Source organism: Strix uralensis, chromosome 7 (genome assembly GCF_047716275.1).
Source record: "Strix uralensis isolate ZFMK-TIS-50842 chromosome 7, bStrUra1, whole genome shotgun sequence".
In the NCBI taxonomy this organism is placed as follows: domain Eukaryota; kingdom Metazoa; phylum Chordata; class Aves; order Strigiformes; family Strigidae; genus Strix; species Strix uralensis.
The window spans coordinates 8,577,383-8,597,773 of record NC_133978.1 but is presented as its reverse complement, the minus strand read 5'-3'; the positions used below and the strand labels follow the sequence as shown (position 1 = coordinate 8,597,773).

Below are 20,391 nucleotides of genomic sequence, written 5' to 3'. Positions count from 1 at the left end.
AATCAGCATATATACATACTTGATATTGTTCCATTGTTAAAAACATAAATAAAAGATTAATCACTATAAAGTGATAAAACTGTGTTCAGTTTTAGGCCCCTCACTACAAGAAAGACACTGAGGCGCTGGAGCGACTCCAAAGAAGGGCAACAACGCTGGTGAAGGGTCTAGAGCACCAGTCTTATGAGGAGCAGCTGAGGGAACTGGGGTTGTTTATCCTGGAGAAATCAAGGCTGAGGGGAGACCTCATTGCTCTCTGCAACTACCTGAAAGGAGGCTGCAGCGAGAAGGGTGTTGCTCTCTTCTCCCAAGTAACAAGCGTTAGGACAAGAGAAAATGGCCTCAAGTTGTGCCAGGGGAGGTTTAGACTGGGTATCAGGAAAAATTTCTTCAGTGAAAGGGTTGTCAAGCACTGGAACAGGCTGCCCAGGAAAGTGGTTGAGTCACCATCCCTGGAGGTATTTAAAAGACGTGTAGATGTGGTGCTTAGGGACGTGGTTAAGTGGTGGACTTGGCAGTGTTAGGTTAACAGTTGGACTAGATGATCTAAAGGTCTTTTCCAATCTAAACTATTCTATGATTCTAAAGGTCTTCATCTTAACAGAAAAAAGCACTACAACTGCAATAATTACAGAATACCACAAGTTATAAGTGCTAATTTTCACAATCAGCTTTCACGATAGTAGTTGAATGAGTCAGAAAATGTAGTTCTTTCCTTCAACAAATTTCTCATATAAGACCACATTTCTGAAAGCGAAAAGTAGCAGGACTGTTCCTATTGCTACAATTAACTGGAGCTAAGCATGTACTCAAAGAGTTTCTATGCTACATTGTAATGTAATATTTCATTAAAGTAATAATCTGCAAGCAATAGTGTCTCTGCACCATGATGCTCAAAATAGCACCCAAAATATATTCCATTAGGCAAAAAATTATAACATTATTCAAATAAATCACATATACTTTAGCTCATCCAGGAGTTACAATGTGAGAATGTTTTCAGCTAAACTGATTTTTCTTCATATTTATTGTATTTTTTTATTACTTCACTGTAGTTAAGAGAAGTGGCCAGCAGAGGGTACCAATTAACCATGATGATTCCATCATTAAAGGGACCTTAACAATAGAAAGGATGAAAAGTAGAAATAGGTGTGTTCTGACTTGGATAGTTTTGTTTCGTTCCTTCAGACTTGGTTAGGTACCTTTTTGTATGCTAAAGGTAATCAAGAAAATATGTCTATTATGTTACATGATATCCAGATGCTGAATTATAGTTTAATGTCAATAATAAAATCTACCCAGAAAAATATGACTTGTATTTACTTTTCTACAGTAAAAAGAAGATACTGGAACGGTCTTACAAAATAATGTTTTATGGCAGCAGTAATGTATGTTTGTATGGGGGCAGACAGAAGGGTTTAAATCCACTTTCCTAGACAGGCTATGAATTCACGTAAGCCTGCTTCATAATGCTCCATTTGAACTGGAGCTGTTACTCACCGTTTCTCAGTTCTGCACGAGGTCGGCTCTTCTTTTTGGTTCTGTAGCTCTGTCCGGTATGCAAGTATACGAGCATTGCAAACCATCAGGTTTTTAACCGCTCGCAAGAGTTGGTCTTTCTGTGTGCTCACTGCAAGTAGTTTACAGATGCCTTCTCTCATGCGGATTTCAAAGTTCATCTTCTCTTGGATGTCACATTCCTAGATATGCAGAAGATAAACAAAGGACTAAACAAAACTAACAATATCCTGAATTTTTAGCAAGCTCTACTTATTTCACAGTTGGGGCAGAAAACCCTAAATTTTAATTATATACAGCCATTACGATGGTTACTAAATGTAAAATGATGGTTCCCTCTTCAAGAACAAAAGAGTAAAACACAGGATGTAACAGATTCACTATATCCATTCTACATGCAAATTCCAAACCAAGTAGTAACATTAAACTCACCGTAGCATCTGAAAGTTACTAAAAATGCATGTGCCTCAATGTGTCATTCATAGAATAATAACATATGGTCCGCTCATATGGTCATTGAGGGGCCTAACTGAACAAAGCTTATAAATTAACATCCCACTTTTTACAGTGATCCCTACCAAAATAAACTCTAAATTCATGAAAATATCTGAAATATTTTAAATCAGAAATTCAACCTCATTACTTCTTTGGCCATCTTAAAAAGTGTTTTAAAACCACGTTTTTTTCACTTCTGGTTGATATAAAATTTGGGTAACACCAGAAGCAAAAAAAGGAGAATATCCCAATATTTGACTGTTTCAGGCCATGAACTGAAAGTCAAACAGCTGTGGTAGCTTCAACACTACACAAGGGTCACACCCTGCCTGCTGGCACAGCCATCCACACTTTTCATTCAAAACTACAAAATAAGATAGAGTTGCCTGTCAAGTCACTAGAATTCTGCATCACTCTGTGGTTTGGTTTTTTTTAAGGAGTGGGATTTTTTAAGATATTATAAAAACTTCTAGGAAGTCAACTTTTTCCTACTCCTCACTTGCCACTTCAAAGAGGTCAATCCACACCAAGCCAGAAGATAATTAAGGTGAAGGATCACAGACAGTTTGCTGTCTCCAAAAGGTGTGCTAGATGACACTGATGACTCTGATACACACTTCCTTGTTATGTGGCCATCCCTGCCCAAACCAAGTATTTCTGACACAAAAAAACAGTGTTGTCAATGCATTGCAGGGTTGCACTGCAAATACACTGCAAGTCGGTGATGAGTGAACCTTTTTCAACACTGAGCAAGAGTGTCCCAACGACCTCTGGAATTAAAAGCATCATGCCAGTTTTCAGTTTTATAGCACATGTGAACTCAAAACAAGTGCTTTGGGGATGGATCTATAAGCAATTGAATGAAACTCATCATACAGTAATTTGAAATTACAAGTTCAGTGTTTCAGCTGATAGAAAAGTACTGGCAACTGCTCTCCCTCAAGCCTCTGAACAGGACAGAAACAAGAGGGAGCTAATTCCACAACTCAAGTACCTGAGAAATCCAGAACCCATGAAAAGGGTAATGTGGACAATTTTCTTCTTTACTTAGGACTCACTCTGTCATTAGCTGCCTTTGACATGAGAAAGTGACCCTTCATAGCAGTCACAAGAGGCAGGTGGAAGCTCCCTACATAGTCATCACTCATTCCCTCCCAACTTTGCAGGACTGGGTTTTATTGGTTTTGAAGGCCTGATGCCATAATGGAAAGATACATAAAGTTTCAGCTGCTGTTCCATCTGCTCACAGGGCATTTCTCCTTCCAAACCACCCTCCTTTGTTACCCTAAAGGAAAATTAGCTCCAGTCCACAAGCCACACTCAGCACCAGCACAGCTGCATGCTCAAGTTGTAATACTCCACTACACAGCATCCAAAACAGAGCTGACCCCCAGCCACCTCAGAACACTATTATAAAAACCCAGAGGCTATCAGATCCCTTCAGCAGTGTAAGCCTCTCCTACTTCCCACCTCTTCTGTTACAGACAACTTCCTTCTTGCTAAAACAGGACCTAGAGCCATACAGAAGGTTCTTCTGCCCCACATCAAGAGCCAGCAAGTCACTAAGCCCCCATACGCAAACATAATTTCTCATTTTCGTTGGGGAATAAAGGAGGTGGGTTCCCCCTCCCCCAAGATGATAAAGACCCCAGGCTTGTGTAATCAGGCAAAGCAGGAAAAATATGTGTTCTATTGAATCTGTCAGTGTTTAAGACAATTTAGTCACACAGAGAGAACACAGATGATGACTAGACACCACAGTGAAGGAGTACAATAATAAAGTACAGAGGACTCTCCAGAAACTAAGAACTCTCAATCTGAGACTCCGTGATAAAGGCTTTGAACATGCACAAGTTACCACGACACAGGTTCTCTGGCACCAGTGAGGAGTTGAACAGCTCCCAAAGCTCACATCAGAGATGTTTTCTGTAGGAGTTCTGCTGGTATTCCCTACAGTTGATACACAAAGGCCTGAGACCCACTATGGCACTGCAGACTACCCCAGTTATCCCCCTCATGGATTTGCTTTCCAAAGTTTCAACCACAACCTGTGCAGGATAAAGCAGTGCACCAACACCTCCACATCCCCAGCACCTGCTTCTGTATCCATGTTTTTTCTCATCACTCATCCCAGAAGGAAAGGAGAAGAAAATAGCTTTCATCAATCTTCTTCTATTCAGAGTCAGATTTTACATAGCTATGAAAAGCTAAGCAAAGCCCACACCTGCCCCTAAGAAATAATTACTCTTTCTTTAAGCCTAGTAATACATCAGCTGTTACAAATTTCATCTCAGAAGAGCGAACTAACATTTCCCAGGGCAGCAGGCCTCTGCTCTGACCCAGCACAGACCGTGGCTCCTCTCCAGGTCTATCATCTGGTAACATAACTATAGTGAGGAAATAAACTCTCTGAGTTTGGGGCATCTGCATGTATCCATATCAGGACTTTCAGAACTACACAAAGGATTTAGTCCATGCTACATCTCAGCCAGGCTCACATAAAATATCCTGGACTAGCATTAACTGGTTGTTGGGCCATACCTTAAATAATCGCACCATATAAATCTCATCTGAAGGAATGACTTAGCAGCCTGATTTGGAATATATGAAGTTCTTCATGTCTACCAAAAAAAACTGGTCAGGTTTTTTTGGGTTTTTTTTTTCCAGTTCCTTCTAAAAATATGAGCACACCATCTGGACTTGGAGGAATGACACAGCACTGTTTTGCCATATGCTGTCTACTAATGCACTGCTTCCCTTGTGGTCTCCATCCTTCCCCACCAGTGGCAGCATAACCCAGGCAAGATTACTAACAGCTGTTGAGATTTTTCAGCCCCGTACTCCAGAACTGCCTAAGCAATACTTTCAGAAAGAGTCTTTGTATTCCCCACCTAAGTATACCTAGAATATAAGAAATTTTAAAGAATTTCTAGTTTTACAATAGGTGATGGAGTCACAAATCAAAGAAAAAAAAAACCAACAACAGTTAAGAAAAATTATATGGATACTGCTGAAGGTAGGACAGATTCAAGTTTTACTTTATTTAATTGATATCTTGAATATTCCAAGGTATATTTCTGATTTATTACCACAGTGGCTTACATTTAAACCACATAGATCTATTATATTTATTTAAAATAAGAAATTAGTCAGGCAGAGAGTATTCTAAAAAAGGCTGTGAAGTCAAGACACCAGCTTGGGGACTTCTCTAGCTAGGCACACGAACGAGTATTTGTTGCAACTGACGGTAACAGCTTTACAGAGACAATGGAGCTCAACGAATTCCGGTTTTTAAGTGAACCGAGGTTTAATAAATCTTCGTTAATAGGAGAACCAATGGCTAAAAGATGAAGGAGCTAGAAAGGCTCAGCTCCACGCCCCGAGTCCCCGCTCAGCCCACCACAGCAGCGTCACCTTTATCGGGACAGGTCGGCGGCGGCCGGCCCCCCCAGCACACCACCGCCGCCGGCCTTGCCGCCTCCCGCCGGGGCCGCGGCCCGGCCCCAGTAAGCAGGCTGCCGCGGGGGCCGCTCAGCAGCCCCACGGGCAGCCCCGCCGCCGGAACGGACGTGCCGCCCCCCCGAGCGGGAGCGGGCGCCAGCCGGCCTGAGCCGTTAACGGACGGCACCTGCATCGGAGCCTTCCCTCGCTCGGCCCCACACCGCCCGCACGCAGCTCACCGGCTCCTCGCCACCGGCGCCCGGCACGAACCGCCGCCGCATCCTCCTCCGCGGCGCCGCCGTTCAAAACTCCCGCCCCCCGCAACGGCCGCCGCGGCCCCGCCCCTCTCCCCCCCCCCCCGCCGGCTGCTCGGGGACTTCCGCGCTTTGCGGCGTCCGTGGGCTCCGGCCACCCCCGCGCGACAACAGCGCGACAGCGCAGGCGGTGCCGCCGGGAGCGGGCGGGGGGGAGCCCCCGCTCTGTGCCCGGGGCGACGCACGGGCCGCCGGGCGGCCAAGGCCGCGGGAATGCCCGCTTTGATGCTGCAGATAAACCCGCCGCAACGCGATATTAACTGTCATTAATAGCGTTCTTAACTCCAGAATAGCGAGTGTTGAATAATGACGTTCGAGACAATACCTTTCTTGGCTCCCCGTTTCTCTGCCCCGTGTTAATTTACTTTTCTGAAATAGGCCTCTGCTGCTTTTTCTGGTCAATACTCTGGGAAGGCGCGGGGAGGCCCACAGCTGCTTCCCCAGCCACCACTGCGCTGAAGCAAGCCATGAATTTTTAACCATGTTCTGGGTTTCCTGCAGTTCATTTAATTATGCACCTTTAACATGATGGTACGTCAATAGCTGTGCTCGTAGCATGTATTGTGAAAAGTATATTATACTACTATATATTAAAATAAAAGTGCATTAATTATTCATTGGATTGACTGGAGAGCAATGGGAGCCATCTCTCTCTTCTGCTGCCAGTTTTGCAGCTCTGGTTGTCTTCAGCAGATGCAACAAATGAGCCAAAATAGTGTCTCCCATCCACCCCTCGTCCCTGATTTCTTGGCTTTCCTCTCTGAATTCCTCCTCAGTGGGTGATGGTCACAAGCACAGATCCTCATTGCTTCGCACATGGTTGTCAACATTTGCAAGAAGTAAAATGTGCTGGAAGGAGTGAGATACACAGTGTCGCTAACAGCTTTCTGCAGAAGACAGAAGTCTCCCAGCTAACATATGCTTATTTAAAATATAAGAAAATGCAGTTAGAAAGAAAAATTTGAAAAGCCTCCTTGCTTCATCAGGATTTCATACAGGTGCTTGGCGACTCCGCTTTCCCCCTGACATTTACAACTTGGGACACAAACGCAGGGGGCTAGCCTTCAAGGAAAATCATGAACTTCATGACCAAAGGTATGTGTTCCTTGGTGGAAGGCAGGGAACAGGGAGCTCTGCCTCCCTCCGAAGTATTTGAGTCTCACCTCGAGGCAGAGACCAGCAGTTCCTGTCTCCATCTTGGGCCATCTTCCTGAGGGTAAGGAGGCATACCTTCATACCATCCGGAAGTCTTCTGCGTACCATTGGCAGGACACATGCCACAACTGGAAGCCCTACCCTAGGTTATATTTTTATAGACACTATGTTTTTTCCTGGTTTTGGATACTCCTCCCTTTTCTTTAGCTACTGCGACTTTCTCAAAAGAAGTCTTTCTGCACTACATCCTGTGGAGAAATCCCATCAGGGAGCCAAAAGGCTTTTGCTTAATCAGGGTATGATCCTTACAAGCTGCATATGAATAGCTGAGATATCTAAGAGTGGGTTTGAGAGAGATCAAAAGGAAAGTCTCCGTGTAAGCCTGGTGCTTCATGCATCCCAGCAGGAGCCTCGCATTCCCATCTCTGCTACAGAGTTCAGGATTTCAGACACATCGACAGAGACCCATCAAAAGAGGGGAGAGCACAAGATGCCAAATCAGAGTGCCCTTTTGCTTCACAGTAAGGAATATCTATTAAGGTGCAGTCTGGCCTCTCCTGAATCAGTCAGGGATGGGATTTGAGCCTCGAAAATCTCAAAGTAATTTTCTGGGCTACAGTGGAAAACTAGAAACAGGAACATGTCATGGCGAGACCATTCCTGGAATTGAAACCAAACGAGTAAAGTCTCAAGTTAACTGAACTGCATTATCATTGAAACAATGCTTGACCAAAGTAAGTGAGGAGGAGCTCCAGTCTCAACAAATACCAATGCCTAAACCCTTTGCTGAGTTTTATGTAAACTATGGGAGCAGCTGGAAATTATAGCCTTACTGTAGAGATAAATAAGGAAAGAATCACTGTAATTCTGCCTTACCAAAATTCATTCACCAATTCACAAGATAGTGCACTACCACAGAAAACTAATACAACACATAAAAAAACCCACCTTTCACCCAGCATCATCCCAAGCAGTTCAGGAGTCCAGGCTAGACTGTAGGACAAACCCAATGGTTCAAGTTTTCCAGAAACTCTCTCTGTGAGACTACCGAGAACAGCTGTCTCAGGTGTGCACCAAAAGGAGTTTGTTAAAAGCCAGGGTGGCTATGTGGATATCATAAAAATCACTGCAAAAGGACAAGTTATGCCCCAACCTATTTCAGGCAATCAGCATCTCTAAAGCCATTTCTGCTGGTGGTGTAGACAGCTCCCAGGAATCTGTGGCAGCTTTCCAAGAATTTTAGATGCTAATTAGCATGGTTTTGCAGTACAGTCTGTTCAACAAATCCTAGTCTTAATAAGTCCCAAAATGTGACTACTAATAGTGTAAAGAGCCCGTGCCTACAGCCCTTACACGTTCCTACTGACATTGACTTGAATTGGAACTCTTAAGAAATCAGTAGGAGTTAAACATGTAGGACTCAGCCCTAATTAACATGAATAGTATCTTCTCAAGCTCAGTGTATATCTGCTCTTGAGCTGGTTTAAATGCCCATTTTTCCACTACATTAGAAACATGTTACTGCAAAGTCTGGCTTTTCACGCTCTTGGACCTGCTTCTGCTTTGGTCCTCTTTTGCCTTCACTTCCTAGAGACATTTGCTTTTTTCTTTATAAAATCATGCTTCATAATTCAGTTGATCTGTCAGATAATTAAAAAATTAAACATTTCACTGAACTTCTAGTCCTTTCTCTTAAGGGAACATGAGACTGACGCTTTAAATGGCATTTCTGCAGGTGTTGTACAGGGCAAGATGTTCTCTCCGCACTCCCAAGCCTACCTCCAGCTACGCTGTCCTGCTGTTTTAGCACACATATGAACTTGAAATGAAGAAGGCTTTATGCCGTGTATATTATACAGAGATTTGGCATTCAGCTAGCAACGGTTCTGCTCCCTAATTTAAGAGTAATCCCAGCAGACAGCAACAATAAAAAAGGAAGCATTGTAACCTTGTTTTCGTCTCCAGACAAACCTCCACGGAAGGGCAAAGAAACCCAAGGAAAATCCTGTGCAGTCACCGCTGCAGTAGTGCAGAGAAGCCAGAAGGGGGTAGGGTGAATTAAATAGGGGATCTATATCGTGCCTTCTGGGGTTTCTTAAGTGAAACATTTATTTCACATGAATCACACCTTCACACCATCCTTTTATTTGCCACTCTATTTGCATTGCAAAGCATTTGGCTTCCTTCTAGTATTAGGGAAACTGGATGGCAGAGGAAAGATCATTGTCTATCTAAATCACTGTTCTGCTCAAGTGTTACATCAGCATATTATTTTAAATGTTAGGCCCATCATTTTGGTTTAGCAGGTACAAAATGTCTACACCTACTCTTGACAGAACTGCAATATTTTTCTTAATTTCTTAGTTCCCACAGCTTGCTACACCTACTCCTTGAATATCATCAGAGTGTGCCAGTAGAAATCTATTCAATTCCTATTCAGATTTATCCTAAATGGAAATATATGAAGATTTTACTGGACGCATGGAAAAGAATTTGCAAGGCTTTTTATAACTAACTTCTACTTATTTAAACTGGAAAGCAAACAGTTGCCATTGATTGCCACTGACTTTGATTACCATGACATAGGACCATTATAGATTAGTTAAATGGGCAGAGACTCTGGAATTTAGGGTGTTTACCTGAATGCTTACTGAAGCCAGGGCTAAGTTAAAAGGCAAAATTATTAGCCTCGGTAACTCAATTCTTCATTTCAACCTGCTGAGGTCAGTTTGAAGTCTTTCTATTCGCTTAGCTGGGCAGAAAGTCAACATGTAGTCCTACAAACCAAAGTCAAAATTACTGTCATGTGCTGCTGCTTCAGTTTTGATTGGATAAGGTGAATATTAATCATCTGGCCAACAACAGTGAACTAAAGCCTAACCCTATCAAGGTGAAAGCAACGGCAAGAGAAAAGTCTGTAGGCTCCATTTTACCTAACTGAGCAGTGTGAAGTGGTTATCTTCTCTAAGGTAGTCAATGGACTCAGTCACTGAAGACGTCAGCCTCAAACATGCAGGTGCCTAAATTAGCTAGGATGCATCATCCTTACCTTTCTCTGATAATTAGACACAGAGGCCAGAATAGCTTAAACTCTTATTATTTCAGGTGTTCTCAGATTAATTTTACCCTGAGAGCTTTCTCATCTTCTGCTCAAGGTTTTTTAATACTCTGCAGTCCTCCTTCAACTGCTCTACTGCTCCAGATAGCACCAGGGCCACGTGTCTGTGCGATGCCATCAACAAAAACATTGATACCAGGTGCTTCAATGAACTATTTCCTTGATGGTTGTATATTCCTGTAGGATTTCTGAAAGAAACTGTAAAAGGCGGAAAAAGCACAAGGAATTGTTTTTCCTTTTTTCCAGATAAGAGTCCAGAAACTGGCTCCTCCCAGTACTCCTGATGACAATCCCCTCTTGAAATGCCTCCAGATTAAATTACTGTAGCCTCTTCAAATCAGCATATATGAGATAAATGCACTCAAAATACATTTCATAACAGAAATAGCAAGTTACAAAATATCCATCCCCATGTGAATTTGGAAAACAATTTCTGAGATCAAACCTGAAAACCTTAAAAATCAAATTAAACACTGCATGACTTTAAACTGCAGTTTGATGTGTATGCAGTGTGGTTAACTGAGGTAGACCAGTCACATGTATTCTTCTGTTTCTGCTTGGGAGACCGGGGATATTGGTTTTGAAGCCAATTCACATGTGGTCCCCACATAAGTACAGAATCAGCCCCATCAGAAGCATCCCGTTAGACAAGAATCCTCACAGGTGATTGATAGCTTCACTAGAAGCCTTCCTCCAGTTGAGAAGACACTTAATGTGGACATAGTGTCTAACAAAGCATGAGTTTTGCAGCCTTTCCCTAAGTTTAGAAATTTATATGGTCTCTCTTTTCTATGTGACTTCCTATCTCCACAGCAGCTGAAGGAATGAAATTATCTTTAATTCCTTTCAACACCAGAGCTGGTTGAAATTGGCTAGTTGGATCCATTGCTAACAGGGGAACATTTACACACACAGAGAAATTATAGTAATACAAAAATGATACTGCTATATAAACCCAAAGAGGTCCTTTCAGCTGCTCAATATTAAAGGGATGTTCAGTACAATAAGGATTTCTCAGGGGTTCTACACTGTCACTCCCATATCATACCTTTATACCAGGATTTCTCTGTTGGGTATACAGTCCTGCTTTGATTTCTTCTGCATTTATTGCAGGTGGTGTTTGGTGTATAAAATATCTGAGACAGTTGCATCCAAATGTCTGCTGGGCAGCCTGCTGGTGAAGTCACCATTTTGTGTCACGTGAGAATCTAACTGGGCACTATACATTCTGGTTTTAGGGTCAGGTCTGTTATGATTTTTCCTAACTGATCTTGCACAGGCAAGTGAAAAGTCACGGGATCATTTAAATGGATTGCCATTTTCAATTTGAAACAGGGAATAAGTGTGCTGAGAATATCACAAATCTAAACTCCTGTATGAGAAAATAATGACAGAAATCACCTTCCTTTTGATAGCCAGAGGACTACCATCTATTGCTGGGAGAGCAGATGTAATACCACTTCTGACAGCAATCTCCCAGGAGAAAGGAGAGATTCTCCAGTTAGAGAAACAGGTTTTTTGTCTGAAGGTGGATACAGACTGAGTATTTGCAGATGGTATCTTTTTTTTCCCATATGATTTAGAATATCTCTGCAGAATACAATACTTGGCAAACCATCTCTGCCTGAAGTGAGTTTGCAGTCTGGTCTGATTTTTTCCAAGTACTGGAGTGTAGGCATCTAGGGAGAGAAAAATGGCACACAATGTTGTCTGGAGGCTGAGCAACATAAGCCGTCCTCTGGGCAGCCACAGGCATTCAAGTTCCCCCTGCACTGCAGGATTGTTAAGGAAGTAAACAGCGACTGCCCCTTACCAAGGCACATTTTGAGGTGACAGCTGTTGTCCCAAATAACTGAGGCACAATAGCCCATGTCTCGTAGGACTAGTGAATCAGATGCTATTTCTGTGCATTTCACACACTTTTTGGATTGTTTTGATCCTGTCTCAGGGAGGATATTCAAAGGGGCATGGGTAGGCATCTATAGTTTACTGCAAAATCTCACTTTGCCCTAAGAAATATGTGTCATCAGTAAGCAATTGGTTTGTCTCAATAGTTTTGGCAGTTATACTTAGGGCTATAACCATCTATAGCTATTCCTGCCTTGTCACAAAACTATGGTTTTTCTGCATTTTTCTAAGTCCTGAGTTAGGTATCAGCTGCATAAATGGGCATTTGTCATATGGATCAGGCCAAGAAAGAGAGTCAGAACAAGAAGGATTAAGGCAAATGTTATTTCATGGAAGTAACACAGTAAAAAACAGAGAAAATCTCATTCCTATCAATATACTTTTTAAAAGCAGCATTTATGGTTGGAAATTTTTATCGGAGGTTTTAAGCCTCTGGTCCTTACAGAAAACCTGGCTTGCAATTATGTCCCATTTCTCACAGAATTAGATACCAAAAATCTATTGAGCAGTTCATCCACTCAAGTGCTTAGATTAAAGAACTACTTCCATAGGGACAAAAGTATTCAAATTTTTAGAACTGCCACTCAAGTTTCCATTCCAAGAATCCCTAGTCCCTGTGTCTCCACCAGACTTCCCCCAAAATCCGAACTCAGCTGTGGTTTTCTCCTGCCAGCAGTGACCAAAGTCAAGGTAGTGCCCTTCCCTCTCCCTCTCAGAGTGCAATAGCACTGTGAAATAACTTGCCTCCATGAAACCTCAAAAGAGCCATAATGCAACAGAAAGCATTTGCCATGGCACGGCCGATTCTGGCACCCTGCTCAGGGATGTAAGGCAGTTCCTGGGAATAAGTCTGATGTCAGAGACTACGTCTTTTATACAGGTGATGATTTTTTGCTGGATCATTTCAGTGTTGGATCAAAGTTGTCCATTCACATGTAAGAGGGACTAAAATATCTTTTTTCTAAGGTAGAAACATCTAAGGAGAGAAACTTGCTGCAAGGGACGCTATGCCCTGTGAACACCCCACAGCCGAGGCAACGGGCAGAATACCTTCTTCAAGCTCACCACGGTTTCACTGCAGAAAGCTAGTCCAGGTATTTTTTCCTGTTACTCCAGTTTCCCTTGAATTCAAACCAGGGGGAGGGGATGACATTGGGCTATACCTATGTTCTCCTCAATGCAACATGGAAACATTTCTTGCTAATGTTAGTATTTTTTGCCTAATAAGATGACCCATATTCACTCACCATTATGAAAAAGCAGGGGTTGAGCAGCAAATATGATTAACTACATTTTACCTGAGGTTGGTTTGCCAGAGATTTCTATCATCCTTCTAACCATTTCACGGCCTGTTAAACGAGCTGAGACAACACTTTATGTCACTGTTAGCATTTTAAATTATAAATAATGGTAACAATAAATAACACCTCATGTTTTTACAGACAATTTCATCTGGAAGAATAAAAATAACTTTCTGCCTGGATGCATGCATGACTTACACACATGCATATATTTACTTGCTTATTTTAAAAACCAATTTGAGTTCTAGGAAGCTATTTCTAGCACTTGATTCTAACCGTGTGTTTGTACAGTGTCACAAAAATGTAATCAGGCTGTTTAAAGAAAACCCAACAAACAGCAAGTAAATTTTTCATCACAGGTTCTTTAAGCAGCTAACGCAGACCCAGAGTGGAAGTTATCCAAGTCTGATCTGGGACACAGAGGATCACCTTTTTAAGATAAGTCTCAAATATGTTTGTGCAAACAGCATTTGTGCACTACAGCCTTCAATAGGCAGTTTTAACCAACAAGTTAAAATCTCTGCTTTCTCTTATTCTTTCCCTATTCAGGAATGTCTTCCCTGACCCAGTCCACCAACAATCTCTGCAACACTGAGTCATCCTATTTACGTATATAGGCATTAGATTTTGTGAGTGAAAACACAACCAAAAGCAAGCCACTACCTAACATAAAGACCATTTTTACTTCATTTATTTCATAGTGTGGACACACTGTAGTCTTCATTTTTTAAAAATGCCCCTGCTCTGTCATACAGTCTCTTCCAGACCTGTACCAACTTCCATCTTTAAAACGCCAGCCCAGGAGGGAGCTTTGAAAGGCACGAGTGGGTTGTTGCTCCTCAGCTGCTTTTTGTGTCGCTCAGTGTCTCCCCAAACGTACATTCTCTCTCCACACTTTTAGCGAGGGCCATGTTCTTTCACACACATATGTGTGTTGTTACATCTGCCTGCTACACAGACAAGTACATGGTCTTGCTGAATTGATTTAAACAGGCGATTATTGGCACCGATAGGCACTGAAGCACCCAGAACTTTGTTGGCAGCTTTCATGCAGGCAGTACGCACATTATTAATCTGAACAGGTTTTTCTCCTCACTGCCCCAGTCACACAAATTTTTAGGCATTCCTTCTAAATTATCTTACTACGTGGCATCGCTAAATTGGTGCAGAACAACTACATCTTTGACCATTTTAGGGGTAATAACTTTCATACATAATTGGCACCGTACTGGTTTACATGCCGCCAACTGAATTTTACTGGCAGTCATCTCGATAGTTGGCTAGAAAGTCATCCATAGCAAACAGGCTTCTCCAGGCTACATCTCTGAGGGCTCAGATTTTTGTAAGGGAGAAATCATTCTCTTGTTGCTAATGGTTTCACCTCTGGGCATTTCTAAATTAAATTTACTGAAGCAAATAGCCTGAGTTTAGGATAAAATGTTTCAACAGAGAACAGGAAGCTGACCATGTGCCTTAACTGGAATCCTGGGTAGCATGGCAGCTTTCACGTAAGCCTTGAAGAGAAACTGCTGGGGAAATTTTACACACTGGGAAGGCTCACCTGAGTTTAACATAGGAAAATTAGTCAATCTGGAGATGGGAGCAAGCCCCATTTGTATGGGTTCAGTTTGGGCTCTGTTCCTGCTCCCTCTGGGCGGATCCTTGGCTGCAAATTATATAAAGTTAACAGCCATCTTGGGGGCAAGAAATTTGAGGGAAAGATAGAAAGCACCATGCCACAATACTTTTTTTCCCTTTGGTGAAGACACGTTCTTCCAGTTTCCAGCCTCATGTGGAGCTAGAAGTATCTAGTCACGCAGCCTTCAAGACCTATTGCCTGAAAGACAGACATGTATGTGAAAACATGTTTCCGGGAACCTTTTAACATATCAGCTGTTATTTATCTTTCAAATTATAAGTGTTCCTACGTTTTCATTGCAGATGTGGCAGTGACAGGAGCACAATATTTCCCACGCCTTTTACTTATTTAATTTTTCCAAAGATACATATCTGTTAAAAATAGCTAGAGCATGGTGTTGTCTATTTGCTTGCTACCTGCATATATATCTTTAGTTCACTGCACTTTTTAGCCCCTGTGAATGAGAACATGTCATTGACTTCAGAGCCTTCTTTTGAAAAGACTGCTTTGTGTGTAAAACCATTACCTGAACCTGCTCACATGCTCAGTCAGTGTCTTCAAAGTGGTAAATAGTAGAGACGATCCATCACCTTGCTCTGAGCACTGCAGATTTAGCAATTGCAAAGGGTAGCATTCATTATAAAACCAAAACCAAAATTGTCCTTTGAAGGACAACGAACTCATGCTTCATTATGCACTACACCAGACATTGTTTTAACGTAGGCCATTTGGCACAAAATACCAGATGTAAATAAAGGCCCATTTCTGCAGCAAGCTAGCGCCTAACACTCCCACAATAAGTACCATTTAGACAAGAGCACGGCTGTGACAAGGGACAAACGATGCCTTGCCTTCATGCTGGCCCCATGTGCTCAGGTGAATTTCACCCTCTGTGTCTAACAAATTTCTGTCCTTGACACATGCAACCTGCTGCAGAAGAGGCAAAGGACTTCAGAACGGCTGTACAGCTATGTTGCTTTTCTTGCCCAGTTTGAGCTGTTACTTGACTGCGACGTGAATACTGAACATTGCCAGCAAAGCTACAACACTGGAGAGAACCAGGCTCTTTCACTAGTGCTTGGGAACCAATACTCAATGCTTTCCTTCTAAGTCCATCCCTTTATTGTAAATCATGTCTTCCTTCTCTTCATCATACTGGAAGCCTGTTGGTTTCAGTGAGCCCCTCTCCAGTTACTTTGAAAGCCCCATTAATTCCCCCCATTCAATGTCCTGCCCAGTTGCAGGAACCTTCAGCCTACCAGTCATTCTCCCAGGCCAGCAGTTGATCCCCCAGACCTTTACACATAATGCGAACTAGAAAATGAACTGCTCGTATGAGTATCAGAAAAGAGGAGAAAAGAGGAAAGAGGAGAAAAGAGGAAAGAGGAGAGACCATGAAGGAATAGAAGTAAATTGTCCCTAAACATCCAGTAAAATCAGTAGATTTTCAGATGGCATTAAAGTCACGGGTCTTTCGTGTTCATACATGATATTTGGTGTCTGTCCTAGTAGGACTGGGTGGAAGCTTTGCCTGTTTGGTTCGGTGTTGGTTCTTGGCTTGTTCTGCTTTGTTTTCACATTTCATTGAGTTAGGCTATACTTTAAAGGCAGGTTCTTGATAACTCTGATGTGAGCTGCTATTACATGGCCTTTAGTGGATCTTTTGTCCATAAAAGAGGTGAAGCATAGTTCTGCCATACTTTCTCCCTTCTGCAGAAATACAATTCTTTCTTCCTCAGCATGTTCCTTATAACAAGGGTACATTTTTGATATAGATGCACCAGCATAACATTCCCACCCGACAGTAGAATCCCCTACTTGGTATTTGCAAGCAGATAAATACACCCTGACATCGTTTTCCATTGCACAAGGGATCTTTAAACGGGAGTAAACAATGATCCACCCCTGAACATGGCCACTTGCTGTGCTTTCCCTATGACGCCGATACGTCTATTCAAAGTCAAGTGCAAACTCCAGGAGAAGGGAATACCTCTGCTTTAAAGGCAACTGGTTCTCACCTCCTTGGCAAAAGATACTGCTGCAAAAAGCAGAGTCCCCTCTGCCCCCGGCACAGATGTCAGGGATGCGGCAGAACGGGGGAAGGTGAAGCACAGCCCCACTGCTTCCTGCAGCGCTTGGGACTGCTCTCCCACACGCTTGGATATGGCAGGGGACTGAATCTGACACCACAGCTTAACACTGTTCTTTTTACGTCTCTGATTATGTAAATTAAAAACTTTTAAAACCACAGCGCATAGGATTAGGCACCAAAGCAGCTAATTAGTTATAGATATAGATGGCAATTCTCAGTCCTTTTATGGCCTTATTTGAGCACTTTTTTCAGTTGGGAAGTCAGTGTGATTTATTTCACACATAATTCCTCAAACGTGGAAGGCATGTGGTATGAACTTTTAAAAGCCATGTTCCTCACCATCCGGTGTCCGTTGCAGAAAGAATGCTATCAGAATGAAAAAGCTTGAAATTCTGCTTTGATGGCATGCTTTGTACTTTTCTTTCCATTGGAGAAAATGTCTACATTTTAATAAGTCCCAATGAGGAAAAGGCTTTGCTCTGAGGAGAAATCATTCTTTAAAGATATTCTGACATGTTTTTTTCTGTCTTTCAGTCTCTTTTTCTGAGCGGGGCAGCTTCTTTCAAAAAGAAATGACCCCCCTTCTGCTGCAGGTTGCATCTCATTTCGGAAGAGCTCTAGGAACAGCAATTGCTGTACACCTCTCTGGTCTGTTCTCTCTTCTTCAGTGCTTAAATCTGGTAGCTAATCCCACAATTAATACCTGAACGGGAACAGAGCTGGCTTATGCCAGGCCAGTTTGTTGCATCCTTATAAAACACCCTGTCCCAACTGAAGAGCCATGGTAGGTTTGTCCCTTGCTGTCACCAGTGGTGTCCTGACCCCATTCAGCTGCTGTTACTCATCCCCGAGTACCAAACCTCAAGGTCCCAGTGCTGTTGCCAGAGGTGCTGCTACACTGTGGAAGATTTCAAAAGGCTGTTAGTGTGAGGAGCATGAGCAAGACACCTTTGTTAAAAGGCTCTGGATCATTCTCCTGCACATTACAACTTAGAGCTTAGATTTTCATCCCCTGAGGAAAAGGCATTGGTAACTTGGTATGTTCCTCTTCCCCTTCAAAATAAGCACAGTAAAGAGTAACTCGGTTGAAAAACAAGCCCCCCCAACTTCTCCTGTCTCGAGAGGTGCTAATTATATTTTGTTTATCCTTCTAACTAACTGAAGTAACTTTTTTTGAGGAAAAATCAAGATGGTTGAAATGCAGGCCAGACCTGCTGCTGACACTCCTCCCCACCTTGTTCTCTTGTTTTTTAGAAAATATGATGCAGCCATCTCACACCTGACAACTCTCACAAGGTATGGGCTAAATGGTACAAATCAACCCAGAAGAGAACACTTTGTTCTCTTTTTTACCCAGAAGAGCATGCAACAGTATGGGTACAGAAAAGGAAAGCTAAACAACTTTCTGGAGTCAGCTCCAGCCAGGGGTTACCTTTGGGAACACTAATGAGTTTGGAAAGTCTGCAGAAAGGCTGGAAGCCGATTGCAAAGTGGGCAGGACAAGCTGCTTCAGGACCAAGAGCACTCTCATAAGATGCTGCCTCTCTTGTTGCTGTGACAACAAAACTCATTTGAAACCACAGCCTTGACTTTTTTTTTTAATTTCAAAAGTCAGTAAATTGACTTTCAGTGATCAGATCGAAGACCCTCCCAAAGAAGCATATGCAACAACTAACCAGCACCAGTCACACAAACCCAAGATGTACATTCATGTTCTCCTCCTTCCTCTTCGCTCTCTTAGCAAGCACAGTGCTACTCAAGCAGTATGCAAGAAACACACCACAGAAAGTCTCTTTCCTACTAGGTGGGTATGAGTGCCTGCAGCAGTAAAATAAACTTTGTTGTATGTTTGATGTATCCTGAATATATCTGCATGCAAAGCTAATGTGAATGCCAGTCTAAGGCACCACTACCGTAAAAGTCACTAAAATACTTCTTTCAAGTTTCTAAGGACTTTCCTTAGATTTTACTACTTGCTTGTTACTTCCTCCCAATAAACAGAGAGAGGAGATGGTAAATATTAAATGCAGGTAAGTTTCACCAACTCAAATTATCATGTGCATTTGTGGTTCACACACAAACACCAAGAAAAACACGGCACTTCCCAGCATACAAATTAACTGAGCTGAATAGGCATACCTATTTTGGGCACAGCTTTTACAGCAGAACGGGGGGACTGTGCTACTTGCCAGAGCCAAACTCACAATCCCATCTGTATGCAGTGGTAATGGATGTGCAGTTGTGTGCATCTTTATATACCCATATATAGTTTAACCAAACTTCCCCAACAGAAACTTTGTGCAGATTCATGTCTCCTATAAACTGGCTAGATCACTCACTGAAGGCCTGGGTTGGGAGCGCGGGCATGAAGGGGAGAGACAAAAATTTCTGACACCCCTTTTCAAAGCCAACCAGTAAATAAACAAGGGAATCAGAGGCTGCTGAATGCAGCCAAAACGATTGTAGTGAATCCAGTTCTATGCCACATGAAAAAGGCCCCCACAAACATGTCAGCATCGCGAGCCTGAAGGGGAAGGTGTCTGCAAGTAAAACCAAAACTGACTCACCTATTTTCCTTCTCTAGGATGAGAAAAAAAATCAGAAGATAAACAGCTAGGGTAACTTTTGAAAAGCAAACTGATTTTCTAAAACTCCCTTTTTTAGCCACCTTCAGTAAAGCGGAATTATCAGCCAAACAAAATTTACTTCACTTTTGAAATATGATTTTTAAGCTTGTAGGAACCCTCAAAATAGAAAGAGGTCAGATAATCAGTCTCCACCCAAAACCAGCAACTACAGGACCCAGTACAGCAGATACAGATCGCTACCTGAAAAAAAGCTGAATATTCTGAATATTCCACCTTACTTGCAGTACCAGGCAGGTTGGTACATGCTGGTTTCATATAAGTAACTTCTATCCTTCTGGAAATCTTATTGCAAAGTGTTTAAAGAGATATTGAGAGATGCATACAAATAAACTGGATAATGCCTCCCCAGCACTTGGCAAAATTTCAGAGATGAGTCATACATTATGGCTGTGTAAATTTGGGCTTTGTGTAAGTGATAGTGTTAGATTCTACCCACTCCAGATTTAAATCACAGGGGATGAAGCTCAGACATGTAACAGTTGATGCACATCCTCCACTCTAAAATGCACACTTACTGATCTATCAAAGGGAGACTGTTCCTCTCCGAATGCTGAGAGAACAACTGAACCACACATCCAAATGGGATCATCAGGAGTACATAACTGAAGAGATGAGGAGTTGGATCCCAATCCAGCAAAACAAATACTTAAGAGTGCAAGTAAACCCTCAGAAATCTCGAAAGAAGAATTACTGGGGATAGATGGTTGCTGGGTTTCAGATCTAACTGACCAAAACCACATAACTTAGGCTGCAGATCAATGG

General features: G+C 42.4%; 1 protein-coding gene across 1 annotated transcript in view; it reads right to left on the bottom strand.

Annotated features, from left to right (window-relative positions):
* RTKN2 (rhotekin 2) overlaps positions 1-5,735 on the bottom strand; it is a 32,559-nt gene extending 26,824 nt beyond the window's left edge. Inside the window, exons 1-2 of the mRNA XM_074875670.1 lie at positions 5,694-5,735; positions 1,501-1,700 (exon numbers count right to left, since the gene is read on the bottom strand). Of these exons, the coding sequence (XP_074731771.1) occupies positions 1,501-1,700; positions 5,694-5,735 (242 nt within the window). The remainder of the gene's footprint in view (positions 1-1,500; positions 1,701-5,693) is intronic.
* Positions 5,736-20,391: the final 14,656 nt, after the last annotated feature.